This window comes from Callionymus lyra, chromosome 8 (genome assembly GCF_982586985.1).
Source record: "Callionymus lyra chromosome 8, fCalLyr1.hap1.1, whole genome shotgun sequence".
Lineage (NCBI taxonomy): Eukaryota > Metazoa > Chordata > Actinopteri > Syngnathiformes > Callionymidae > Callionymus > Callionymus lyra.
Genome location: NC_141825.1, coordinates 4,333,244 through 4,358,050, shown reverse-complemented (window position 1 = coordinate 4,358,050; position 24,807 = coordinate 4,333,244). Strand labels below are relative to the sequence as shown.

The 24,807-nt window shown below is 40.9% G+C and overlaps 1 protein-coding gene across 2 annotated transcripts in view; it reads right to left on the bottom strand.

The window, feature by feature from the left end:
* ntrk3a (neurotrophic tyrosine kinase, receptor, type 3a) overlaps positions 1 to 24,807 on the bottom strand; it is a 128,496-nt gene that overhangs the window by 5,389 nt on the left and 98,300 nt on the right. For both annotated transcript variants that reach the window (XM_087796925.1, XM_087796926.1), the window contains exons 13-16: positions 18,236 to 18,424; positions 13,136 to 13,266; positions 11,359 to 11,531; positions 7,134 to 7,377 (exon numbers count right to left, since the gene is read on the bottom strand). In XM_087796925.1, coding sequence (XP_087653051.1) covers positions 7,134 to 7,377; positions 11,359 to 11,531; positions 13,136 to 13,266; positions 18,236 to 18,424 — 737 coding nt within the window. The remainder of the gene's footprint in view (positions 1 to 7,133; positions 7,378 to 11,358; positions 11,532 to 13,135; positions 13,267 to 18,235; positions 18,425 to 24,807) is intronic.

Below are 24,807 nucleotides of genomic sequence, written 5' to 3'. Positions count from 1 at the left end.
GTTCTAGGGGGAGACCCAGAACTGGTGACCCAGAATATGTTCAAGATAATGTGGACCGGGGAAAGTCTCATGTTATTCTATGCCTATTATAGTCATCAATTAAATTATGTTTTTGTACAGTGGGGGCAACTTGGACTGCCTTGAGGGAACCCGTGTCCCTGGACCGTGTTCGGTCTTGACCCCTAAAAGCTCCGCACTACAGGTTTTTAGCGACAGCCTCGATCTGACGTTCCTCTCCGACATCAACAAACTTTAATTATCTTGGCACATGCTTTGGCACGAGCGTTACTTTCCGGAGATTGCTTCTGCGATGCCAGAGAAACAACAAGACACTGTCAATATGAATAATTAGTGGCAGAATAAAATGATATCTGCTGAGAGAATCATAGACTCTTAGCAACCACACAAATATCAGTCCAACCAGTTCTTTCCCCCTGAGACGTGTTTCTACCGTTGAATTAAAAACAACGAATAGGTGTTAAATATATCGTCTTCCGTCCGACAAGTCTTCAACTTTAATTTATTTTCTGCTGCAGACTTTCTTCTGATAATCCTTCACGTATTTACTCGTCATTTCATGAGAGTTAGAATTTGTTGTTATCAGTTTAATTACAGGAACTTCTACCAACAATAACTTTATTCCGTTGTGCCTGTTTTTGTGTGTGTGTTCCTTAATATCCTCAGTTTGATTAAAATGTGTGCGAAGGGATGTCGTTTTTGGTGAGATTTGAATTGTTTTTTGGAGCGATTGTATGTACTTATAGTTCTCATGGACAACATTAGATCGACTCGCCACAGAAGATTAATTCCCAGGGCTTTCAGTTTGGCGAATACCTTTGAGAGTTTTCCATCTTAACAATATTGTAGTACGTCTAGAACATATTTTTGGAACTTGAAAAGTTCAGCTTGTATTCCAGGGTATTTTTTTAAATTATTTGAATAAGTTATAAACAATATAATATTCATATATATGTCTTGTATGTATGTATGTATATAGATACATTTATATGTCACAGTACAGATTGGAATCCAGTAGCATCTGGAATTCTACTAGTAGAGATTGGAATTTTACAGATTGGAATCCTACTACTGTATTGGGATCGGAATTGGAATTCCAATCTGTCCTAGGACAACTGGGAATTCTACCAGGACAATCTCCAATTCTAATAGGATAAATTCAGATTACATCAAAATGTTTTGGAAAATACTCTTATCACACCTAAATTTTCAGCATAGGTAAGCCTACATTCACCATTACTGTTTTAAGTGAATTACTTCATATTTTAGATCTGATAACCCTTCTGTCAATACACATTGTAGCCATGGGAACAGCCGTCTGGTCCAGTTCATAGACCTTATTCGGATTGGAATTCAAATCTGTACTGTGACATAAATACATTTTCTTCTTGGATAATCACATAATTACACCTGTTTTAAATTATTGTTTTTTTTTTACAGTTCTTAGTTATTTCTTTATTCATTTTTGTTTAAAATTTTACAATTTAAATTTGGACTACATCTTATAAATAGACAATTCCCCGCCGGCAAATCTTGAGAGTGGGCTGTGCGCTTTGCCTCATGACGAAAAAAAAACTATGAAAGCTACAAAAGAGTCCAATCCCAAGTTGATATTTTGGACTTTTATCTACATTTTAAAGTCTGAATGGTGTTTCTACGTGAACGTATGCCTGAGCAGGAGATGTTGGAAAAACGTAGCAGGTTTGCAACTATTTTGACCTTCGTCCCATTCATTCCATATGGAAAAAATGTATATTCTGGTGAGAAAAATAATAACAGTGTGAGTCCAATCGAGCAGCACCTTTGGATGTATTTTTTATTTGTATTCGCTCAAAGATGCAGGTGTGAAAAGGGCCAAAAACGGAAGGAGGATTATTAATAACAAAAGGCCCAGAGAATAGTCCATAATGGAAAGCACAGCCCACGAATTAAGTCTTTATGGTTCTCAACTGTGGGGTCAGAACCCAAATTCTGGGTAGCATCGCCTTTTTTAGCTTTTATTTTTAAATAACTTTTCTTTATGCTGTCAATCTGTCAAAATAAGATTTAGAAAGAACAGACAATCATAGCATTCTCGTCCTGGAAATAAATTGTTTACTGTGTTTCTTTAATGTGTTTGTACAAGTGACGTTATATCTGATCTCGTTGTCTCTGATTTTAATACAGTTTTGGTCATGATTCGGGTCACCATGGAGGTTTCAGACTAGTTAAGATAAAGCCCTTTAAAAACGCGGTAGAAATCCCGAAAATGTTTTTAATCGACTTTGAAAGTCGCGTTAACCAAATGTGTGTCGTTCTGGTCCAAAGCTGCACTTTTACTTCTCTGCAGAAGCTTTTAATTAAGAAATTATCTCCACAAGCTATCAGGAAACAATTTCATCTCCGCTTCTCTTTGATGGATTTATGTTTCTTCTCCCGCGTCACATAATAAACGAGGTGTCTGCCGGGGCTCCGCGCTGTAAATCAGCCTCCACGTCGTCGGCTGCATTATGACTTTGAGCCTGCTTTTTTAGTGCTTCGTCTGCTGGCGTGGAAGACGTCGTAGTCCGCCGTGACTCATGAACCAGTTTTTTTTTTGATTCCGTGTAGCGTGAGCGCCTTGTTGCATGGCAACGCGACGGTACCTGGCCAGACGTGCAGATGAAGTGGGAGGAAGGGGGCTCATCCTAATTCTTTAAAAGCTTTTCAGACAAGTGGAACGCCTGAAAAGGTTTTAGTGCAGGTCTCGGAACACAGTCGACGCCAGGTGGGTCTGATTCCGGTTCGTTAAGAGCGTGAGTGACTTCGGCAGATTAGGACGATGGAGTGAGACATGCTTCAACTTTTGGTAAACTGGAGCTGATTCCACTAAATGTTTTGAATGACATTTCAACATTTTTTTTAGGGAAAATAGTTCCTGCTTGGATTTTGGAGACAGAACTTCATCTTATTTTAGGTCCATTTTTCAGTCTCTACAAAAACTGGTGACCACAGCTGGGAGTTTTGGCTCAACTCTTTCTTTACCACTACAAATTATCCTCATCACTCAAGATCCATCTTTCACTCACTCGTGAACCTCGGCCAAAGTTACTCTTGGACAGGGGAAAGAATTTCACCGACGGCTAAGAGAAAATTTAAACGGCCAAAAAAAAGCAAACCCAGTCCACGTTGGCGGAGATTAATCCACCGAAAGTGGGACCAGAACCAGAAAAAGGTACTTGTTTCGGCCACTTCTCCTCCGTTCGCCACCTTCTCTCGACGCTTGTGTGACTTTGTCCTTTTAACGGCGACTTCATCCGATCGTGAATCATCCCTCGTCCGCCGTGAAATCAGGAAGCGACTAATTCCTCCGAACGCGTGTCCTCTCATCAGGACGGCCGTAATCAAGTGTTTCCAATCCTCTCGTCCTCCCTTTTCCTTCACTCTCTCCTGGAGGGTCACACTTGAACGTACGCCCCCAGAAGAATTCCTCAAAATCCAATATATGATGAGGGCTGATTTAATTTCTCTGGCCGTGATCTCTGAGATGTGGAAGAAAGGACTCCGGGTCCCACAAGGTCGTTCTAATTTAATCCTGTTTGATTTAGAGCCGGAGTTAAACTCTAATTGAGTCTGGCGCACCACGCTATCGTTTTCTGAAAACAGTGAATTTATTTCATTCGTCAGACGATTCCATCTCATGATTGACAGCTTGAATGATGACGTTTTTCTTAAGTGGTGTCACGGACATCAGGGCCAAAAAATGAGTCTCTAAATGTTCACCATGAATAAATAAACAAACAGTTTGTTCAAACTGTTGAGGTGTTCACGCTGCAACAGGTGCTCATTTGTTTTCGTCGAAAAAATACATTCAGCTCTAAGAAAGTAGATCGATCGGATGGGCGGTCTAAGGTTAGTGGAAATTCAAAATGGTGGACAAGGAAGGCCCGATTTTATTTTTATGTGAAATTTATAAAATTGAGTTCGAATGCTACAGATAAAACATGTTTGATTTTGTAGTTTTCCTGCTAGTTTCAAGCATTACTTCTGAGATGGGGTAGTTCAAAATAATCTATCAAAGTTTTATTTTTTATTAAGTATACGAATTTCTCTCATTAACAAAATTGAAATCCAGTTTGAGTGGATAGTTGAAATATTGACGTTAGAAAAGGATCTTAAGCCCCGCCCACTGAAAACACTTTTTGTTTTTCTAGAGATTAAATCTTGTTGACCAAAGTCACACCCACTCTTTTGATTGGTCAAACATGGCGGTTTGTCACGCCGCGTCATGAATCCGAGAAGTTGCCACATTGTTGTATAAACAATGCGGGGCGTGATTACAGCTGGCTGGAGGAGGAGTGAAGCCATTATTACATCATAATGGACTCCGCTCTCGTAACCTCTCGTTCACCCGGATTCCAGAGCAACTTTATAAAGTAATAGGTTCAAAACATGGTCTTGATGAGGGACCTACTGCATCTTGGGGAGAAAAGCTTTAACATTAATATGAATAATAAGAGGAGGTGCAACACCTGGTGGGCTGGTGTGAAGTGAACAACCTGCTTCTGAACGTCGATAAGACCAAAGAAATCATCATAGACTTCAGAAGATCCCGAACCAGCCACGAACCACTCCTCATCAACGGCACAACGGCGGTTGTCGTCAGCAGCACCAAGTTCCTAGGGGTGCACATCACAAAGGACCTCAGCTGGACACTTCACACCACCTCCCTGGTGAAGAAAGCCCAGCAGCGCCTGCACTTCCTGAAAGGTGTCTCTCCCCCTCTCCCATCCAGGACATTGCAAAAACACTCTGACTGACTCCACCCACCCCCTCTATAGACTGTTCTCTCTCCTGGCATCTGGCAGAAGGTTCCGCAGCATCCGCTGCAGAACAGAAAGATTAAGAAACAGCTTCTTTCTTCTGGCCATCAGACTGTTGAATAAAATATGACTTGAGCTATGCACTATTTAAAATATTATGTATTTATTCTATTTATAACATATTGCACTATTATTAACTTATTTATATTTATACTTTTATATACATTAATTATAATATGCAATATTTAAAACGCTATTTATTTATCTGTTTATACTATATTGCACTATTTTTAACTTATTATTTTTATATTTATACTTTTTATATATACATTCACTTTGCTGTGTTTTTAATGGTTGCTAAGCGACACAATTTTGCTGCCAGTTTCATTGCTGTGTTTTCTGTGCAATGACAATAAAAAGAAAGTCTAAAGTCATAATGAATATGTATATATTAGTTCATCTAAAAATCTCCATCTCGAGCCACCTGAGCCATCATGTGTGAACTCGGTTCTCAGGCTCTTCCAGGAAATATGGGACACGAGGACAAGTGGCCTCTCTGAGGTGGAGGTTTTCGTGCCAGTGTTTCTCTGGGAAAAGACTCAAACAGCCTCCGGTTTACCAGGGAAAGAGACAACCAATGAGGTCCAAGGGTGTTTTGAACATGAAGAGGACAGGTGTGACTCTTGAGGGCGCTCGAGATCGATGAAGGTGGAGGACTTAATGTGGTGACCCCGGAAGGAAAACGACGTGCAAAAGGAGTCAATTAGAATCCGGCTCTAACTTCTTTGTCTTGGCAGGTGGCCTCACGCTTCCAGCCATGTCGCCTTCCAAGAGCTTTACGGTGATTTAGGCTGTATTATCCCATATTGGCCTTCAGTCAAGCTCTCCGTTGTTCAGGTTTCTACAGTCAAATGAGCTGCACTTGAATCTGGTGAGTTAGTTAAACTTCACAATAAATTCCCTCAGCGTAATTAAGGAGGAAACAAACCTCCAGCTTTTAACGCTTCGTCTGCCTTGTAATCCTTCATTATCACAGCTACACTCAGTCCTTTTTAGAATGCACGTTTGTTATTAGTTTCATTAACAGACAGATCTTTAGTTATTTTTGAAACAGAGTTACACCCATTGACGATCATAGATCCACAGGATGTAGACTGCTTAACCAAAAATTATCACAACTTATGAATGTTTAATTTTGGAGAAGTTGAAAATCAAAACATCAAATTTAAGCTTTGTCACGTATACATCACCGTTGAAGATGACAGGTTTATGATGCTTAAATCAAGTTACGATCAATGACTGCTATAGATTAGCGTCCAGTCTCTGTGTAGCATCTTAGCTTTTTAGCTTCTGCTACAAACAATCTTAAAATATAAACTTTTTTATTTATATTTTTTTTTTTGAAGTTTTTAAGGGTCTTTTTTTTGTCTATAACTCTAAAAAAGGAACAGATTACTATGAAAATAATCCAGACTCTTAGTTGACATGATGGCGAGTAGAAAATAAATAAGATTTAAGGTATAAATTGACATTATGATACTCAAACTTACGTCATTTTCTGCACCTGAGCTAATTTTCTGTAGATTTATTCTTCTTTTTCCTGTCATCTGAGTGATACACTACAAGATGGCGCTATAGTTCTGTTTAAAGTCGTGGATTGATCAAAGTTTAATGGATATGGGTTTATTAAATCTCAATGTGGTTCCAGTTCCAAATCAAGCCAACATGGCGTTAAAGAAACGTAAACATGTAAAGTTACCTGCAAACTTTGACTGCTGGGGGAAATTAAACCCACATCAACATAAAGCACCAAGTTGTGTTTTGTTTCTCACGCTGGTTACTGTTTATGTCGAGGCCGGTGCCATGGCACTGGTTCCCATTCCCAGCCCTGCCATGCGTTCCTTGTTTTTACTGCGTGACTCTGCGTCAGTGCTCTTGGAAGCTGAAATAATATTCCTCGAACGGGACATGAAATTGATGTGTGGGGTCGTTTGGACCCGAGCGCACCCACAGGACCGCGCCACGTACGGTCTGGATGTGTCGGAGATAAAGTTGCCAACTTCAAACCCAGCTGGGTCCAGACTTCGGATGCAAATGAGTCATCGGCAGCGACCCTGCTGGGGTTTTGGACTTCCCCCGTCAAGGAAAATGGTGAACCGCAGCCACTTATGAGAACGGGACTCCACGGACTCGTTGACATTTCCTGCCAAATCAAAACTATGTTCCATCTGCCAGTGACGGCGTTGGGATCCCCGCGTCGCCCTAAAGATGATTCTACATCAGCGAGAAAAGGGCAGCCGGGACTCGGTCCCAGCAGGTTAGAGGGAGACTTACCCGGTAATAGTCTGTGCTGTAAATGTCCCGCGACATCCCAAAGTCCCCGATCTTCACCAGGAGGCCGTTGCCCACCAGGCAGTTCCTGGTGGCGAGGTCGCGGTGCACGAAGTGTTGAGACGCCAAGTAGATCATCCCGCCCGCGATCTGGCTGGCGATGTGCAGCATCTGAGACAGACCCAGCTCCCCGTTGGTCTGCAGCGGCTGCCCGTCCACCAGGATCATGGCATCAGGACCGTGGGCTCTGAGGAGGACAGGATGAGATGTTAGAGGCTTCATGATCCCCCCGGTGTGTTGTGAGCCAGAAACACAAACACACACACTTGTACTGAACCTTCACTGAAGTCAAGCCAAGAAATAATCTGTAACTTCCTGTGGTGTTCTGGTCAAACCTGACCCACAAACACACCTATCCCAGAAGAGCAACACACACACACACATGGTCATTTTCTGGTCAAACCTTCCCACAAAACACCCACACACACACACACAGACACACACACACACACACACACACAACCAGACAGACACATAAAAACTCCACACAAAACCAAATAAAAGCAAACCTACGTCCTGAATACAGACACATGCATCCCAATAGACACAAACACAACGCCACAACAAATATATACACACGGAAACACACAGCAACTCATAACATAAAAAAAAAACTTAACACTGACACAAAAACGAAAACAAACTCACACTACAGACACAGAAATACACCATCCAAACAGACATTAACACATACACGTATGACATGAACACAGCAACAAAAACCACACAACGTCCCAACACACACTCCATTCATACAGAAACAAACTCGACACAAACACAGAAGAATTCACAAACTGCAACACAAACCACACAAAAACGAAAACTTCCAAGCACACATGCAAACAGAAACACACATCACCACAATAGAACACACAATACTCCAACACACAAAAATACTCACGGATAGAAAACACACACCACCTAACAGAGAAACATGCACAAACTGCAACACAAACCAGTCAAAGAAATAAAAACAAACACAAACACAGAAACAACCCCAACATACACAACACACAACCAAACACAGAAACATGTGAACCCACACCAGCCCAACACATAAAAAAGACACACAAACATGGAAACATGTGTTACACACACCAGCCCAAAACATACACAAGAGAAAGACACACAAACAGAAACACACAACACAAAAACACACGGAAACATGCAAACACACATCACCCCAACCCATAGAAAACACACAAAAACAGGAACACACATCACCCCAACACATACACAACAGAAAGACAGACCAGACAACAAAAAAAGACACAAACAGAAACACACACCAAAAAAACACGGAAACATGCAAACAGATATAACCCCAACCCATAGAAAACATACAAAAACAGGAACACACGTCACCCCAACACAAACACAACGGAAAGACACAACAGACTTAAAAACACACAAACAGAAACACACACCACAAAAAACACGGAAATATGCAAATACACATCACCCCAACCCATAGAAAACACACAAAAACAGGAACACACGTCACCCCAACACATACACAAGAGAAAGAAACACCAGACTAAAAAAACACAGAAACACGCAAACACACAATACATGACGCACATAAAACACATAAACATACGCAAACACGAAAAAACTCCAATGGTAGAAGCACATTCGTATAAACCACCGCAACATAGAAAGAGAAACACACACTGCAGGTCAACACACAAACAGAAACACACACAATCAATGAGATCCGTGGCCAGTGCTGGTGTGTTTGTGCAGCAGTTGTTCACAAGAGAGATCGTTCACGGCTCAGAGTTCAATGAAAGAAACGGTGATTAATACTTTTCCTGGTAATTAAAGAGCAGATTCAACAGCTTTCACCCGAGAAAACGAACCAGACGCGACCAACGCCGGCGTCAGATCAGTAGCTTCCCACCTCAGTCTGTCGGCTCTGACCCACATTTTTTCGACGTCTCGATCTCCCCCCCGAAAAACCCGACTCCTCGGCGTCACCTCCGAGCTCCAGAGCAGTGTTTAACGTCTGGAATTGCACCTTCGCTTTTTTTCTAATTACAGTTCTGACTGCGACATTAGCGCTAATGAAAAGTCTGTGTGTGTGTTCGGAGGATGAAGCGCTGCCAAGATGCTAATGGAAACACAATTACAGAAGTGAAATTAGCAGCTAAATAAGACAAGGACACACACACACACACACACACACACACACACACACACACGAGCAGATAATATCTCACCACAACAAACATAATGAAGCTCGTTTGTTTCGCAACTTTACTCTCCATGGCAACGAGTTTGTAAAAAGGTTGAGCAGAGGTTCTGTGGAGGCGACTCGACTCGCAGAGACGCTCTCAGACCCTGCATGTATTTCCAGGTGCTCGTTTGCTCGTCCAAGCGTGGCTTCGGGAACGCCAGCGAAAGCAAGATTTTTTTTTAGCCGGTGTTTGCGAAAGTGGGGCACGCGATTTGCAGACGAGCCATCTATTATATATATGGCTTCGCTATCGAGGTCGGTGGTTCCTCTCCAGAACGCCCGCTATCTCCTGCCGCCGCTGCCCCCGGAATTGTACTCTTTCTGCTCCGCGTCTCGAATCCTGAGGAGATATTTGTGTCAGGGCCGCGTTCCTGGTTCTCTTAATGGAGTGACCTCTGACCTGATGATGTGGTGAAGAGTCTTCACTTCACTCAAGGTTTGAAACCAGAAATATATATTTAATATAATATATTAATAAATAAATAAGATGTTGTTAGGATAAAAATAAATAGTTTCTGTTATTTACCTTTTTTAATCTTTTGAAAGTATATACGTAAGCTTTAATAAAATGAGGTTTAAAGTAGAGATTTTCTATTTTTTCTTCTTTAAATTTCAACTAATGTGTTGATTTAAGTGAGTCTTAAATAGATGTTCGACTCTATTGTATCATCAGTGTGTGTTTGTACAAAACTCTATTTTCATTTAAATATATATATCAGAAAATATCACTAAAATAAAACATTTTTGTTTTTCTGGAGATGAAATCTTTTTGACCATAACCCCGCCCAGTCTGCTGTGATTGGTCAAACATGGAGGTTTGTCACCACTATTCAATACCGGAAGTCTTCACCTCCAAGTGACTTCCCTATAAACAAAGCGGGCGTGATTACAGCTGGCAGGAGAAGGAGTGAAGCCATTATTATTTCATAATGGACACTCGTAACCTCTCGTTCGCCCAGATTTCAGTGCAACTTTATAAAGTATTACGTTGAAAACATGGTCATGATGACCTGTGCAAGAGAGAGGGGACACCCTGGACAGGTTGTCGGTCAATCACAAGGCACATAGAGACTATCAAGTTCAAAGATAGACAGTTCAAAATACTCATTCAAAACTCTAGGGTTTTGATTGTGGGAAGAAAACGGAGTGCCCAGAGTAAACCTATGCAAGCATCAAACTCCACACAAAAGGGACTGAGGTTGCGATTGGCTGGAAGTGAACCTTCAACCGTATAAATCTCCAGATATTTACATTTTAAAGTTTATTTTGCGCCTCCTTTTTCTGGTTGAGTGTGCTTGAGTGTCTGGAGAGGCGATTAAATATACTATTAAGTCATAAAAATGAGTATTATCACTTAATAAATCTGGATTTTTATACCAGTTTGTGATAAAATTTCCTCTCATTTTCCAACAGGTTTGTCTCAGAGTCTAATCGTTGTTTCTAACTAGCAGACGTATAATTGTCTTCTGCTGAAGTTTGAACAGCTGCCTTCTTTCAAACCAACGCTGCTGAAATCAAGACTTTTATTAAGTGACTTACACTAAAGTAGCTTCAAATGAAGAGGGAGTTAAATCAAAGAGAAGCTGCTCGTGAGCCGAGAACAGACCTCGAACCCGAACCTCCGTCTGGGTCCGCGAGTGCGTCGCTTTGCCAGGACAGTCTCATCTATCAATCACTGCTGAACACACTTGTGCTGCCGCTCCGGACCCACTCTGTGACAAGATTCTGTGTTTGTGACTTCGCACTGAAAACATTGTTGGCTCTGCCAGGACAGACTCATCCATCACTCACTGTCCAGGACCTCAAAGGCTTCGCTCCATCTCGGGGTCCGTGCTCTAAGGAGGTCACTTTTTTTATGTTGGAGTCCCTGATCTGGACCCGCAGAAGAAGAAGTTCATCTAAAATACATTTGAAAAAGTGTCGACTCACCTCAGGAACTTGTTCAGATCTCCGTGCTTCATGTACTCGAAGACCATGATCAGAGGGTCTCCGTCCACGCACACGCCGTAGAACTTGACGATGTGCTCGTGCTGCAGGTTGGTCAGCAGCTCCGCCTCCCGCTGGAAGTCTTTCCGGGCCGCCAGGGTGGGATCCTTCAGCGTCTGGAGACACAGAGAATTTAGATCATCACGCTGAGGAAACTTCCTTAATCAGGATCTTCATCAGCAAAAAGAGTCTCTGGGAAAACTCCTCCCACTTTAATGGGTTAAATACTGAGGTACTTCCAGCTCAATATCTTCGTGTTTCGCGGGGGCCCAAACTTTTTTTTTCTTGAGGGCCAAATTTGATGATTTGAAGATAAACCGGGGCTAAATCTAAGGTAATTCTGTTTGGAACTTCAAAATAAAAGCTCCTTTATCAACAAGTTCAATACAAAACGTTTCTTCATGGACAGATTGGGACAAAGTTTTTCAGCATTTAGGAATTAGCAACTTTATTTCGAAGTTAAACTAATGTGTTGAGTTAAGTGTGTCTTAAATAGACCTCTGTTGCATCAATCACGGAAGTGTCGTTGTATAAACAAAGCGGAGTGTGATTTAAGCTGGCTTTGTTTTTCTGGAGATTAAGTCTTGTTTTCCATAACCACGCCCACTCTGCGGTGATTGGTCAAGCATTGAGGTTTTTCACTTGGCGACATTAATCCCGGAAGTCTCCACCTCCAAGGGACTTGTTGTATACACAAGGCAGGGCGTGATGACAGCTGCCTGGAGGAGGAGTGAAGCCATTATTGCGTCATAATGGACTCTCGTAACCTCTTGTTTGCACAGATTTCAGAGCAACTTTAAAAAGTAATAAGTTGAAAACATGGTCATGATGAGAAGTTACTGCATCTTTGAGAGGAAGATTCAACATTTGTAACACGTGAGTGAGTCAGGAGAGTTTTCACATTAGTTTACTTTTAAGGCACAAAACAAAATTTAATTGTAGAATTTGTATCAAAGTAAAGTAAAAATGTGTTTTGAATCATGTCGTGAAACATCGACCTTTTTCATATTTTAACTAATGTGAAACTCCAACTCTCCTGATATGTTTCAAATGTTGAGAATTCCTTGGATGTCTTGAAGTCTTCCTTCCCAAGATGCAGTAAGTTCCTCATCATGACCTCGTTTTGAACTTATTACTTCATAAAGTTTGTCTGAAATCTAGGCGAACGAGAGGTTACGAGAGTCCATTATGACGTAATAATGGCTTCACTAAGTCACTACATTGGAGAATTCCATATATATGACGCTGCAAAACAAATCTTAATGTTTGACCAATCACAGCAGAGTGGGAGTTGTTATGATGAGCAAGATTTAATCTCCAGAAAAACAAAGTGTTTTCAGTGGGCGGGGCTTAAGGTAATTTGCTAACGTCAATATTTCAATGAGAAGAGACTTTTGTACAAACAAGATCTATTTAAGACATACTTAAATCAACACATGAGTTGAACTTCAGTGGATTCGACAGTTGTGTAACAAGAGTGTGTACATGAGTTGTGTGTGGATTGTGTAACTCGTGGCGCTCTTTGAAGCGTCTGCAGGTCGTCTACCTGCCGGTGACACGCGGCGTCTTCAAAAGACGAGCCGTGTCTCAGGAGATCCAGCGTGCGACGGCGAAAACACCAAAACACCTTCGCTGTGCCGCTAACTGTGACATCTAACAAGTGTGAAGTCTGCCGTGTAGACAATTAGCACACGTGCCAGCTACACACACGCACACACACCTTCACGGCGACGAGCATCTTGTCCTTGGTGGGACTCAGATTGTAACACTCTGCCAGGAAAACCTTGCCGAAGGCTCCTTCTCCGAGCTCCCGCTTCAGAATGATGTCTCGCCGCTTGATGTGCTGAACATCTGAAAGACACGGAGGAGAAAGAAGAAAAAAAAACGGTTGTAATTATCCCCACGAATCATCAAAAGCATTGTAAACATCGTACGCATGAGCGAGTGTGTGCGTGAATAAATGAGGCTGAAGAGCATGTGTGAGTGTTTGTGTGTGAGTGTGTGTATTAATGCTTATAGGTGACTGCCCTCTCATCCTCAGCCTCCCTGACACTATTAACCCCAGCTATTTGTATCTTTGCTAATTAGGCTAAGCACACTCGTGCACACACACACACACACACACACACACACACACACACACACACAAAACACTTGACAAGAACCCATATTGTCCTGTGTATCATCCGCGGCGGTGTGTTTACGTCGCAGCGTCTCCATGACAACGACTCCTCCTCTTTAATTTTCCGGCTGAAGGATTTTCTCCGGCTGCATTAGTAACCGTATTGATTTCCTGGCGTGTTATGATCCTGACAAAAAACTCAACATGTGTCTTGTTTAAAGAGAGAGCGTGCGATGAAAGAAACAATCACGAGAATGGATCACACAATACTCTTGTATTTAATAATTTAAAAAAATTGTTTCTAAGAAGTTAAACTCATTTCAAAACTAAATTCTTCTCTTTGATATTTTTTTCCAAGTATATTATCTATTATTTTTCTGTTAGTGAAGCAATAGTTAAGAGAAAACAAACACTGTCTATTAATTCTGACATTTTTCCTATTTTCTCGGACAATCATTTTGGACTGAAATATTTTTACATGTTCTCTTCATCTTTTACTCTTAATTGTTTCTATGTTTCTGTCTGGGTTTTTTTTTTTTTTTTTTTCCGAGGGAACATTATTTGTTTTGACATTATCGATCAACTCAGTCGCTTTACTTTGCTTTATTAATGGTGTTTATTTGTTCCGAGGTCAGTTTTTGCTTTTATTAACCTCCCAGAAATTCAATCAAAAATTGCTGTTAAATATTTGTTGTTGTTTTTTCTTAAAAGGTGCTGAAAACACATCTTTGTGAAACATTAACATTATTGAAAGAACAACATAATCTTCATTCTTTCAATGACTTTTCTCTTTTTAATTCCTCACTTCTTCATGCAAAATGAAAGACATAAATAAATAATTTATGTTCTTTCTTTACGCTGTTCTTTCTGTCTTTAATATTTTAAATATTTTATCTTTTTTATCCGTCCATTTCTCCTCAATCTTTTATTTTATTCTAGTTTTGCTGCAGCTTTATATTTTACCAAACTTTGTTTTCTATTTATTCCTTTGAATCTTCTTGAAAAAGTGCTGTTGGTGGATGATTTATCGGTAAATTAGATTACATTAGATTAGATTAGATTAACTTTATTTATCCCTCTGGAGATCCCTTCGGGAAATTAGGTTTCCAGTTCACAGCAAATGATGGTTTCATAAAAAAAAGGAAAGAGAAAAAATATAAATAAAAGACCAAAGTGCAAAGGATGACAAAGTGCAAAGATAAAGAACATGGATCAAAGGAAATAACAAGACCTCCACAACAAGAACTGCACAAGATAATAACCACTTTTAAACACTGTTAATTGTGTTTATACTGTACATTTATGTATTAACAAGTCTTTTAGTTCAAATTTATATGTGTATTATATTCTTATTTAAGTATTTCATGAATTTTTGTTGTGTGCTGTTGCTTATTGTATTTTTCCCACTGATGCTGCTGAATAATGAACTAATCTAATCAAATAAAAGGATACAAAGATTAACATAGTATAGGTTACATCATCCTTTCACTCCGGAATTGAATCAATCGTTGAGTTTGATGGTTTATTGATTCATCGCTTTGTCGTCCTGAAGAATCTCATTAGAACGTTAGGACTTCAAGCTGCTACAAAAACGACTTCTTCTTAGGTCACAAGATGCACTTTTAACCTCAGATAGTCATTCAGTTTGTCATTCAAAATAAACCGTTTGTCCCTCCTCTCTACATGTCCAAACATCTGTCCTCTTAAAGTGATGGTTCACCCAAAATTCACTCATTTTCAACTCACCCTCGTGTTGACTGGGATTATTATCAGAGTCATCGTTTCTTTTTTAGAATTATAGACAAAAATATTTGTTCATTTTAATGTAGCGACTGGAGCTCAGTTGTCTTTGTCTTTATCTTCGTCCAAAAACATCCAAATATCTACATTCTGCTTGTCTGTAACATTCCATTTTATATTGAAGCCTCAAAAAAAATAAACAAGTCTATATTTTAAGATTGTTTTAGGCAGAAGATCTCGGAAAATCAGTTTAAATCTTCCAACACTTGCAATGGGTTTCAATGAGGAGACACTGGTGTCCAGTCTGGAGCTGGAGCTACAAACTATCTTAAGATACTAGACTTAGTTAAATAATTGGTTTTTGGTTGTCTACAATACAGTCGTGCAGTTTGGAGGTATTTGGATGTTTTTAAGTGTCTTTTTGGACGATGATGAAGACGAAGACAACTGAGCTCCAGTCACTACATTAAAATGAACAAACATTTTTGTCTATAACTCTAAAAAGAAGAGATTACTCCGAAAATAATCCCAACTCTTAGTGCGGGTGAGTAGAAAACGGGTGAAGTTTGAACTATCACTTATTATGATTTGTGTCCAGATTTGTGCTCCTCAGATCGACTCATCCCTGATCTCTAGTCAGTTTGAATAAATCCTCTCCCTCGGCGCGTCAGTTTGTTTTGCCGCCGCATTCATGGCGTCTTCAACGGGGATTAAACCCACCGGTTCATCAGCAGAGTGAAGATGAACTGCAGTAAACTTTCGCGTTGTTTGTGTAGTCAAAGATCCAAGCTGGACTTCTCCCCCTCCTGACGACGACGACGACGACGACGACGGCGGCGATGGCGGCGGCGCTCGTACCGTTTGTTTGGTTGGCGCTCGTGTTCTGGCAGGAGAGCGAGCGAAAAAAGCCTCGTCTCTGGCACCAAACACCCGAACACACACTGACGTTTACTGATGGGCCGACTGCGCCGCCGCTGGGTTGCAATTAGCGAGGGTGTAATGAGCTCCGGGACTCGCGGCGTCCAGCCGCCGTGACACGCCGCCGTTTCCCCGGCGTGGGACATGTAAATAATTGAAAGTAAAAGAGCTCCTCGTGCAGGAATCGGCGGCGACGGGGTTTTCGGAAAGCAGACGAACACTGATCGCCCACGAGAAGATAAAGCTGGTGATAATGGTACAAGGTGACTCCTGCGATGGATCAGCATCTCTATTGGCAACGACAACTGCTGTGTGCGCCGCGACACGCACTCGTGTGTGTGTGTGTGTGTGTGTGTGTGTGTGTGTGTGTGTGTGTGTGTGTGTGTGTGTGTGTGTGTGTGTGTGTGTGTGTGTGTGTGTGTGTGTGTGTGTGTGCACTGAGTCCCGGGGGATTTGTGTAGATTTATGTGGCTGTAAAGGCGAGAAGTGATTTGCTCTGCTACCATGACAGAATAATGTCGGCGCACAATGGAGACACGCCGGATGGAGAGAGAATGACAGGAGGGAACGAGAGGCACAGAAACACAGCTGTTGTTAATTTAACACTTTTCAGAGTTTATGTAAGTCTCGCCGGGGCCAGGGCCCCAGACGTCTCTCTCGCAGGCCTCGATTGGCCGGAGAAAGACGTCACGGACGCTCCACGATCACGTCTCTCTCAGGTGCGACTAGTGCTGTCTGGCCGTGATGAAGGCAGACTGACAGCTGAGGGGGAATCGTACTCATGACCAGGTTTGAGACAGAAGATGTCAGGGAGGCTGGTGAGAGGAGGTTCACAGGTTAATGACTTGGTCGGTTGGTTGACTGGTTTGTGAACTCATTTGCCGGTTTATTGATTAGTCGCTAGCTTACTTTCCTGGGGTGTTGGTAGATGGATTGGGATGTTTTGAACAGGTTGATTGGTTGGTTGACTGGTTCACTCATTTTATTAGTTGGTTGATTTTTGGTTTTCTAGTTTTACTGATTGGTAACTGGGTTTGTTGGTAGATTGATGTGGATGTTTGTAACTGGTTAGTTGATTTATTAGTTGGTTGACTGGTTCATTATTTATTTAGTTAAATAATTAGTTGGTTGAGTTTTAGTTTTCTAGTTTTACTGATTGGTTATATGGTTTGTTGGTAGATTGATTTAGATGTTTGTAACTGATTAGTTGATTTATTAGTTGTTGACTGGATGGTTCATTCATTTATTAAATAATTAGTTGGTTGATTTTTGGTTTTCTAGTTTTACTGATTGGTAATTGGGTTTGTTAGTAGATTGATGTGGATGTTTGTAACTGGTTAGTTGGTTCAATAGTTGGTTGACTGGTTCATTCATTTATTAAATAATTAGTTGGTTGATTTTTGGTTTTCTAGTTTTACTGATTGGTAATTGGGTTTGTTGGTAGATTGATGTGGATGTTTGTAACTGGTTAGTTTAGTCAATAGTTGGTTGACTGGTTCATTATTTATTTAGTTAAACAATTGGTTGAGTTTTGGTTTTCTAGTTTAATTGATTGGTAAGTTGGTAGGTTAATTGGGGAGAACATTGATTTGCATGTTAGTATGTCGACTTGTTTGCTAGTTGGTTTTTGCTAAGTGGTCAGTTAGTTGGGTTTAAGTTCAGTTGGTGGGTTGGTTGAGTGAGGGTTTTTTTTTTTTGGTTCACAAGTTCACGAGTTGACAGGTTTGTTGAAGATTTCATGGTTTGATTGCTTTGGTTTGATAGGTTGGTTAAGTGCTTACTTTGTTCACAGGGTTGAAAGAAGTTTTTTTTAATTGTAAGTGTCTTGCTTTATGGGTTGGCAATGTTTGGGTTTTAATTATTTTAATTGGTCAATTGATTTTCTAATTATTTTTTAGTTGTTTTGTAGTTGGATGTTGATTGTTCCATGACTGTGATCAGTTAGTCAGATTTCTTGATTGGTTGGTTAATCATCTACTAGCACATTATTAGCACGACCACAGAGTTAAGCAGGGTTGTTGGTTCAACAACAACACTTACATGTCGTGGGTTTGTTGCAGTTGTGTCCGTGTCGGAAGTACTGGGGATTCTCGATGACGGGAATCCGGGTCATTCCGATCACCACGGCATCAGATCCGCCCTCCAGCGTGCAGGGACTCATGATGCCGTGGTTGACGTGGTGCAGGGGGCTGGCGGAGTCTTCCTCGCCACTGATCACTGCGACTGGACCTGGAAACAAAAGGTCAAGGAATCCGATGAAACAAATGTTAGCAGCTCGCTCGGCGGGATGTTCCCAAGCAGGAGTGGATCACAAATCCCTCTCAAAACCCTTAATAGAATATTTTTTAAATAAAAAAGATCGATCATCAGGAAATAGTTTGTTAAAAACAGTAATGGTGTTTATTTTCGAAGCTACTCAAACGCCACATCGGTCGTCGAGCCGATCCGTCAAGATCGCCTCAGGCGTACAAAAGACAGCATGAAAACCTTCTCCTCGTCGTATATCTATGAAATAGAGAGAAGAGACGAGAGAGAGTGAAGAGAGAGTCCGGCGAGAATAGATGGACAAGCAATGGTAATATTTAGGCCATGTGTCAGACGACGTGACACGGAGGCTGAACGGTCAAACCGGTAATGGATCGGCAAGGACGGAGAGACGGACGCGGAAGCCATGAGAGACCAGGAGTGATGGAACCTCCTGGAAATTGTCCGTAGGTACGAGTGTGTGTGTGTGAACGGTTGTGTGTCTTTGTGTGCCCTTCGACAGATTGGTGTCCTGTCCAGGGTGTCCCCTGGAAGCTGGGATAGAATTCAACCCCCCCGCGACCACCATAAGGGATAAAGAAAAGAAAGAATGAAAAGAGCATGAAATGTTATGTGACTTTAAATAACTGGGATCGTAACTAATGTAACTTAAATATATTATTATAAACGTGGCGAAAACATCCTACTTTTAAGAAGAGCGATTATGTGACACCCAAGATAAATGACTCAAAGACACGTCGTGTAAATTGAATGGAAGCAAATGAAGCAGGAAATAATGATAAATATATGAATCTAATTTATGAAAATGTTGTCGTTTAGAGGAAACTATTAAAGCAAGGGAAGAAAAAAAGAAAATGAATGCGTGACTCCGATTCCGCTGCCGTCTCATCTGCAACCACCGCTTGACTCGCCTTATCAGCGTTAGAAGCACCAGACTGATCAACCGCTTCATCCCACGAGCTGTCAGAATGTTAAACTGCTGACACAGAAATGCACACATTCTGCTCTTTAATCTGACTTGCGTTTTAACTATCTTTACATTCCTGTCCGAGTATTACAGTACTTCATCTCAGCGGTGAATAAACATACCGTACACAAAGTCACTTTATATCATATATTGACATTTTGTTTATTTTTTATCTCAACAGCATTTTGCTAAGATTGAATATCTACAACTAAAATGGTTCATAAAGGGATATTGAAATTTAACTACTGGTGTACAAACACCAAAGTCTTGATATGATACGATGTTTTTTTAACCATGGTCTTCTTACTTTCAACTCAAGACCTGCTACATCATCTTGACCTTCATGAAAATCATCCTTAAAACCCATTACTAAGCTTTTTATTTTATGTTCTGTTCTCTGCCTTGTATCGGTCTTTGATCCCTGGCAACCCTCATTGTCTTCTGTGCCAGACTATGAGCCTGTTTTCTGTGACTCTATCCAGCATTGACATCAGACCTGGACCAGAACGTTTAAAGCCCTCTTACTGGTTTTCCCAGTAGCTGTGACCACACTTTAACTTGAACATTCTAAGTCAAACGGTTGCTTTTGTTCGCGTTTGCCTCCTGTGCCAGTCTAGGACAACAATGCCAGAGAGAAAGAAAACCCTTATTGGGTGTAAGTACCATAAGAGCAATAATTCACTATTAATACTACTGTCTGTATAAAAGGAAAAAATGACTAGTGTTAACAGTATCTTGATCACTGAAAAATAAGTATTTTTAATTGTAAATATGTTCCCTGTTCTAAAGTTGCAGCATATTCATACTTAGGTCACAAGTATTTGACATTTAATGTCACATAATACTGTAAGTGTTAACAGTATTTTTCTACTGGGGGTAAAAACACCCATCTACAAGTATTATGTTCAGGAACCATCAGTAGATTCTGATCACTGATTGAAAGTCTGACCATGAATAGATCTGAAAGTAAGAACCAGAATTTTAAAGATGATCCTGAAAGAAACTGGCAGCCAGAGATTTAAGGATCGGAGAAATGTTCTTCTACCAGAGCTTCTCAGAATTCTCGCCGCAGCGTCATGTAACAGTCTCCTAATTGTTCAACAATTTCACAATTACAAATATTTATTTTTAATTAATTTGGATTCTCTTAAAACATGTTTATTCATTTATTTTTTAAAAGAGAAAGTTTTATTAATAGCGAGTTAATTTTTTAAAGGGGAAGATAGAGAGAAGTTTTCACCAACGTTAATCTTTAATCACCTCCTTACTTCCTGATAATAATCAGAAATGAAGGTGTTGTTCATCACGGGCTCCTTGTTCTCATGCTATTAAGAATATAGTCACAATGATCGAGGTGTGAGTTATTACTCTGTAATTGTCTCGTTTCCTTCTAATACAGATATAAATAAGAGGCTTTTAAATAGTTAATATGTGTTCTAGTGTTCCCAAAAAGAAATAAAACGTATTTGTTTGAATCATAAATATATAATCATATATATATATATATGAACACAGTATTTTAATATTTTCAAAAGCTTATTTCCAGCTCTGTTCTCGTATCCATATTAAGACCCAATCTTACGTTGATTACTCTCAAGTACCAGTTCAGTGATCTGTGAGATTTTCTTATCCAGCTCTGATGTCGAGACAGAGACACCAGGAGAGGATACGAGGCAGACGACCGGCGATCCTCGTCGAAGAGCACGAGTGTGACTCGGAGGATGATGATCGCCATCAGTTAGGGCGAGAGGACTCGCCGTGGCAACCTCTTATGGCTAATGCCCCCAAAAGAAGAAGCATCATTATCTCACGAGGGGTCTTTAATTTGTCACTTCTTTGGCTCTCAGAGAAACCGTTCTCGTAGCATTCTCCCCGCAGCGACTCTGACATCACGGTACATTTTGAAACATATTGCAGCCGACGTTGTCCTTTCCCCGCAGTAGTTATCGGCCTCGTAATAATCACCGTAAGTCAAATCCAATAACCGTACGATTAATGTCTTTGAAAAGCAAAAAGTAATGTTGTTTACTGCAGTGAAATACAGAACATGGACTTTCTCAAGGGCGGGTGTACTTTTATTTTTACTGGAAGTCAGCCTCTAATGGCTTATTCCAAGCCCAGAATCCACAGAAAACTGTCCTAAGGTCATGATGACATGCTGTATTTTATAACTCCCCCCTCCTCCCTCCTTACTGCCCAATTGGCGCCAGAGACTTTCACTCACGGTTTATTACTCACATTAATCTAATCGGGGTGCAGTATGGATACCTGCCCGCGATTGGTCCGCCTAGCAGTCCGTCAGTCTTTATTAGCTGATAAATCCACTGATAATCTGGACGCTTCGGTCGGCGACAATGAAACTGCAGCTTTTCCGCGCTCGTACAGTGGACATAAGCATAATTGCATGTGTGCTCCACTGATTCGTGCAGTAACGACACTATGAATCATGGTTAGTGGCTTGAAGAAAAAACTCCGGCGACCACTGAGAAGAACAGAATGTCCAGAGCTCCACTTCCTCCTCTGAGTTTTTTCAAGACGATCTCAGAGCATTTTATTTTTCCTCAATATGTAAAATCCTCCAGACACTATCCTGGTCCTCTCCCTCGTCCGCTGACCCAGTATTCCTCTTTATCTCCCAGCCCTTTATGCTTCTCAGGTATTCACAATTTTTTTTCCTTGGTGTCAGAAGTGGGATGGTAGGAGGTGAATTACAGATATGTGCATTTTATTCCAGGCAGAAGCAAATATACACTATAGAAGTATATATATAAGTATTTCTTTCTTCAAACAAATGTAATCAATCAAGTAGTTCTCCGAGTACATCAAGCATTCGCTAAAAAGCTACAAATCTATAATTCCCGATCGCCACGTTGACACAAGTAAGCAATTTTTTAAGATGTAATTTCTTTCTTTGAACCTCATGAAGTCTAAATAAATCCTTCACACTAAACACCACTTTAAAGGTGTAACTCACCACCTGGTTTACCACCTGATTAAGACAACTTTTCGGCCAATTTTGTTGAACACTGTTTCTGTTGAAATGTGACAGGTAGAGATACATTCGTGGGTGTACTTCTTCTTCCTTTTAAAATGAGGTGCAGCTCATAGTCGCCGGTGAAATGTAAGTTCTTCCACCATTCATTTATTCATTCATTTTCTATCCCAGCTTCTTTGGTGGGCGAGAGGCGGGGGACACCCTGGACAGGACGCCAGTTTGTCGCAGGACACTCAAAGACACACAACCATTGACACGCACCTACAGACAATTTTTTCCCCCCAATCAACCTCTGTTTGTTTTTGGAGAGGGTCCCACACAACACGGGGGAAGGTCACAAGTTGGCTCCCTCCCCACCTGGAAGCCAACCAGCAACCTTCTTTTTTTCGTGAGGCGATCGTGCCAACAACTGCACCGGCGTACGTTCGACAAAAAATGGTTGGCAGTCAAGTGGTGACGAACAGAAAGGGATGAAAACATGGAAATGGCTAAAAGCCATCGTCATCGCAATTAACATAAGAGATTAAGTAGTAATTATAAAAAATAAGACTGTAAATGTCAACATATAAGCTGTTAGATTTATCTCTAATGAGCCATTTTTATTTTATTGTAAGATCATCAGCTCAATTGTTTCAATCTGTAAGTGTCTCACATCACAAGCTAAAGAATGAACAGCCAGATGTCTTTTAAGGATTAGCGTTCAATGTTGCTAATGATGTTTGTTTGTATTCTGTTTATTAGTTGATTATTTCTTTATGTTGGTTATTTATTATTATTTAATGTCTTAATTAATGTCTATTTAAGTCTTTTATTGTTAAGTCTTTAATTGTTTAATGTCTATTGTTAAGTCCTTTCAACCGTATTCATGTTTTTCTTCTGTTGCATTCATTTATGCTGTACGTCTTAATACATGCATATTTGACAATAAAAATAATTTGAACTTGAACTATGTGAATAGGTTTAAAATAACTATTGTAACTGTTAGTTTGCTTGTTCAACAAAGTATATATGTGCTTTAAAAGAAGGATACACTGTAATAACGTTGTTTTAAACTGGTAGCCATGACATAAGTGTCAATTTAATTCAAGTTAATTCAAGTTTATTCAAGATAATTCAAGTCAAAGTGACCCGTCAGGCTCTTGTACTGCATCACACACCACGTGTACGTCTACCCTCTGATACTGTAGTACATCTCAGTTTAAATAAAAAACCCTTAAACACTGACGATATCGATTCCTGGAAACGGACCGTGAGATTTTCGCCGTCACACCGAAACGTCTCCTCGAAGCCCTTTAAAAGCAAAACAACTGCAAAATCAATTTTTCCGTCAGAAGCCGGTGATAACTACACAATCTTTCTCCGGCTCCCCCCTTTCCCCCCATGTAACCCCTTTGCCACGCTCGGCCCCAAAACCCTGTAAATCACCTTCGCTGACAGACACATCGTAAGTGCTCCTTCACACTCGCCAACACAGGAGACAATGTCACAACAGCTTATCTGCTTCTCTCGCCGCTTCCCCTCTTGTCTTTAATAAACACTCGCTCTTCCTACACACTTTGGCTGGATGTAAATCTGGGCGAGGAGCGGCGCCGTCATCCATCAACGTCTCCCGGTGATTGTGCCAAAAATCCAGTGTCTGTGTTTGACATACGGGGTTGTCATATATCAGCGTGTCACACCTCTTCTTTTACATCAAGGTACGCCGTGAAGCAAACGTTGTAAATCACTGGTGTTGTCGCAGGTGACGGCGGCGCGGCGGGGAGTTCGGGATATGAATCCAATCCCGGGCTCCGAGTCCTTCAGGGGAGTTCCGGAAAGAGGAGCCGTTATTCAACGCCGGGCGGTTACAGTACATTAGCTAATGTGGTCGACGCTGCCACCACCACCTCTGAGAGAGCGGTCGCTCCAAGAACACCTTACGATTCAGTCGCTTCAGATGAAGTCCTACCACAGTCCTGGGCCTCGAACACAACCTTTATGAAGACGACACTGACAATCACAATATTGGAACTAAACAGAAGGTCTAGATGTGATCGAGTTAATTAAGTACGGTGCGGCTTCGTAGTGTTACTACAGAGCCTCGCAGAGTATTACTATGGAGTCTCGAGGCTCCTGACAATTGAGTTTTATGTATAAACAATATGGAGTCTTGCGAACTATACCTATAATATTTAGCCTAGCGTGGTATTAGTACGAGGCTCACAGAGTAATACATTGGAGCCTTGTGGAGTGAAGTTCCGGAGCCTTGTGAGTAACTGGCGGAGTAATACTACAGTATAGAGTCTGGCAGAGTATTACTACAGAGCAATGTGCTGAGTAATAATACAGAGCCTGCCTGAGTAATACTTTGGGTGGGAGTAGTACTAAGGGATGAAGTAATACGAT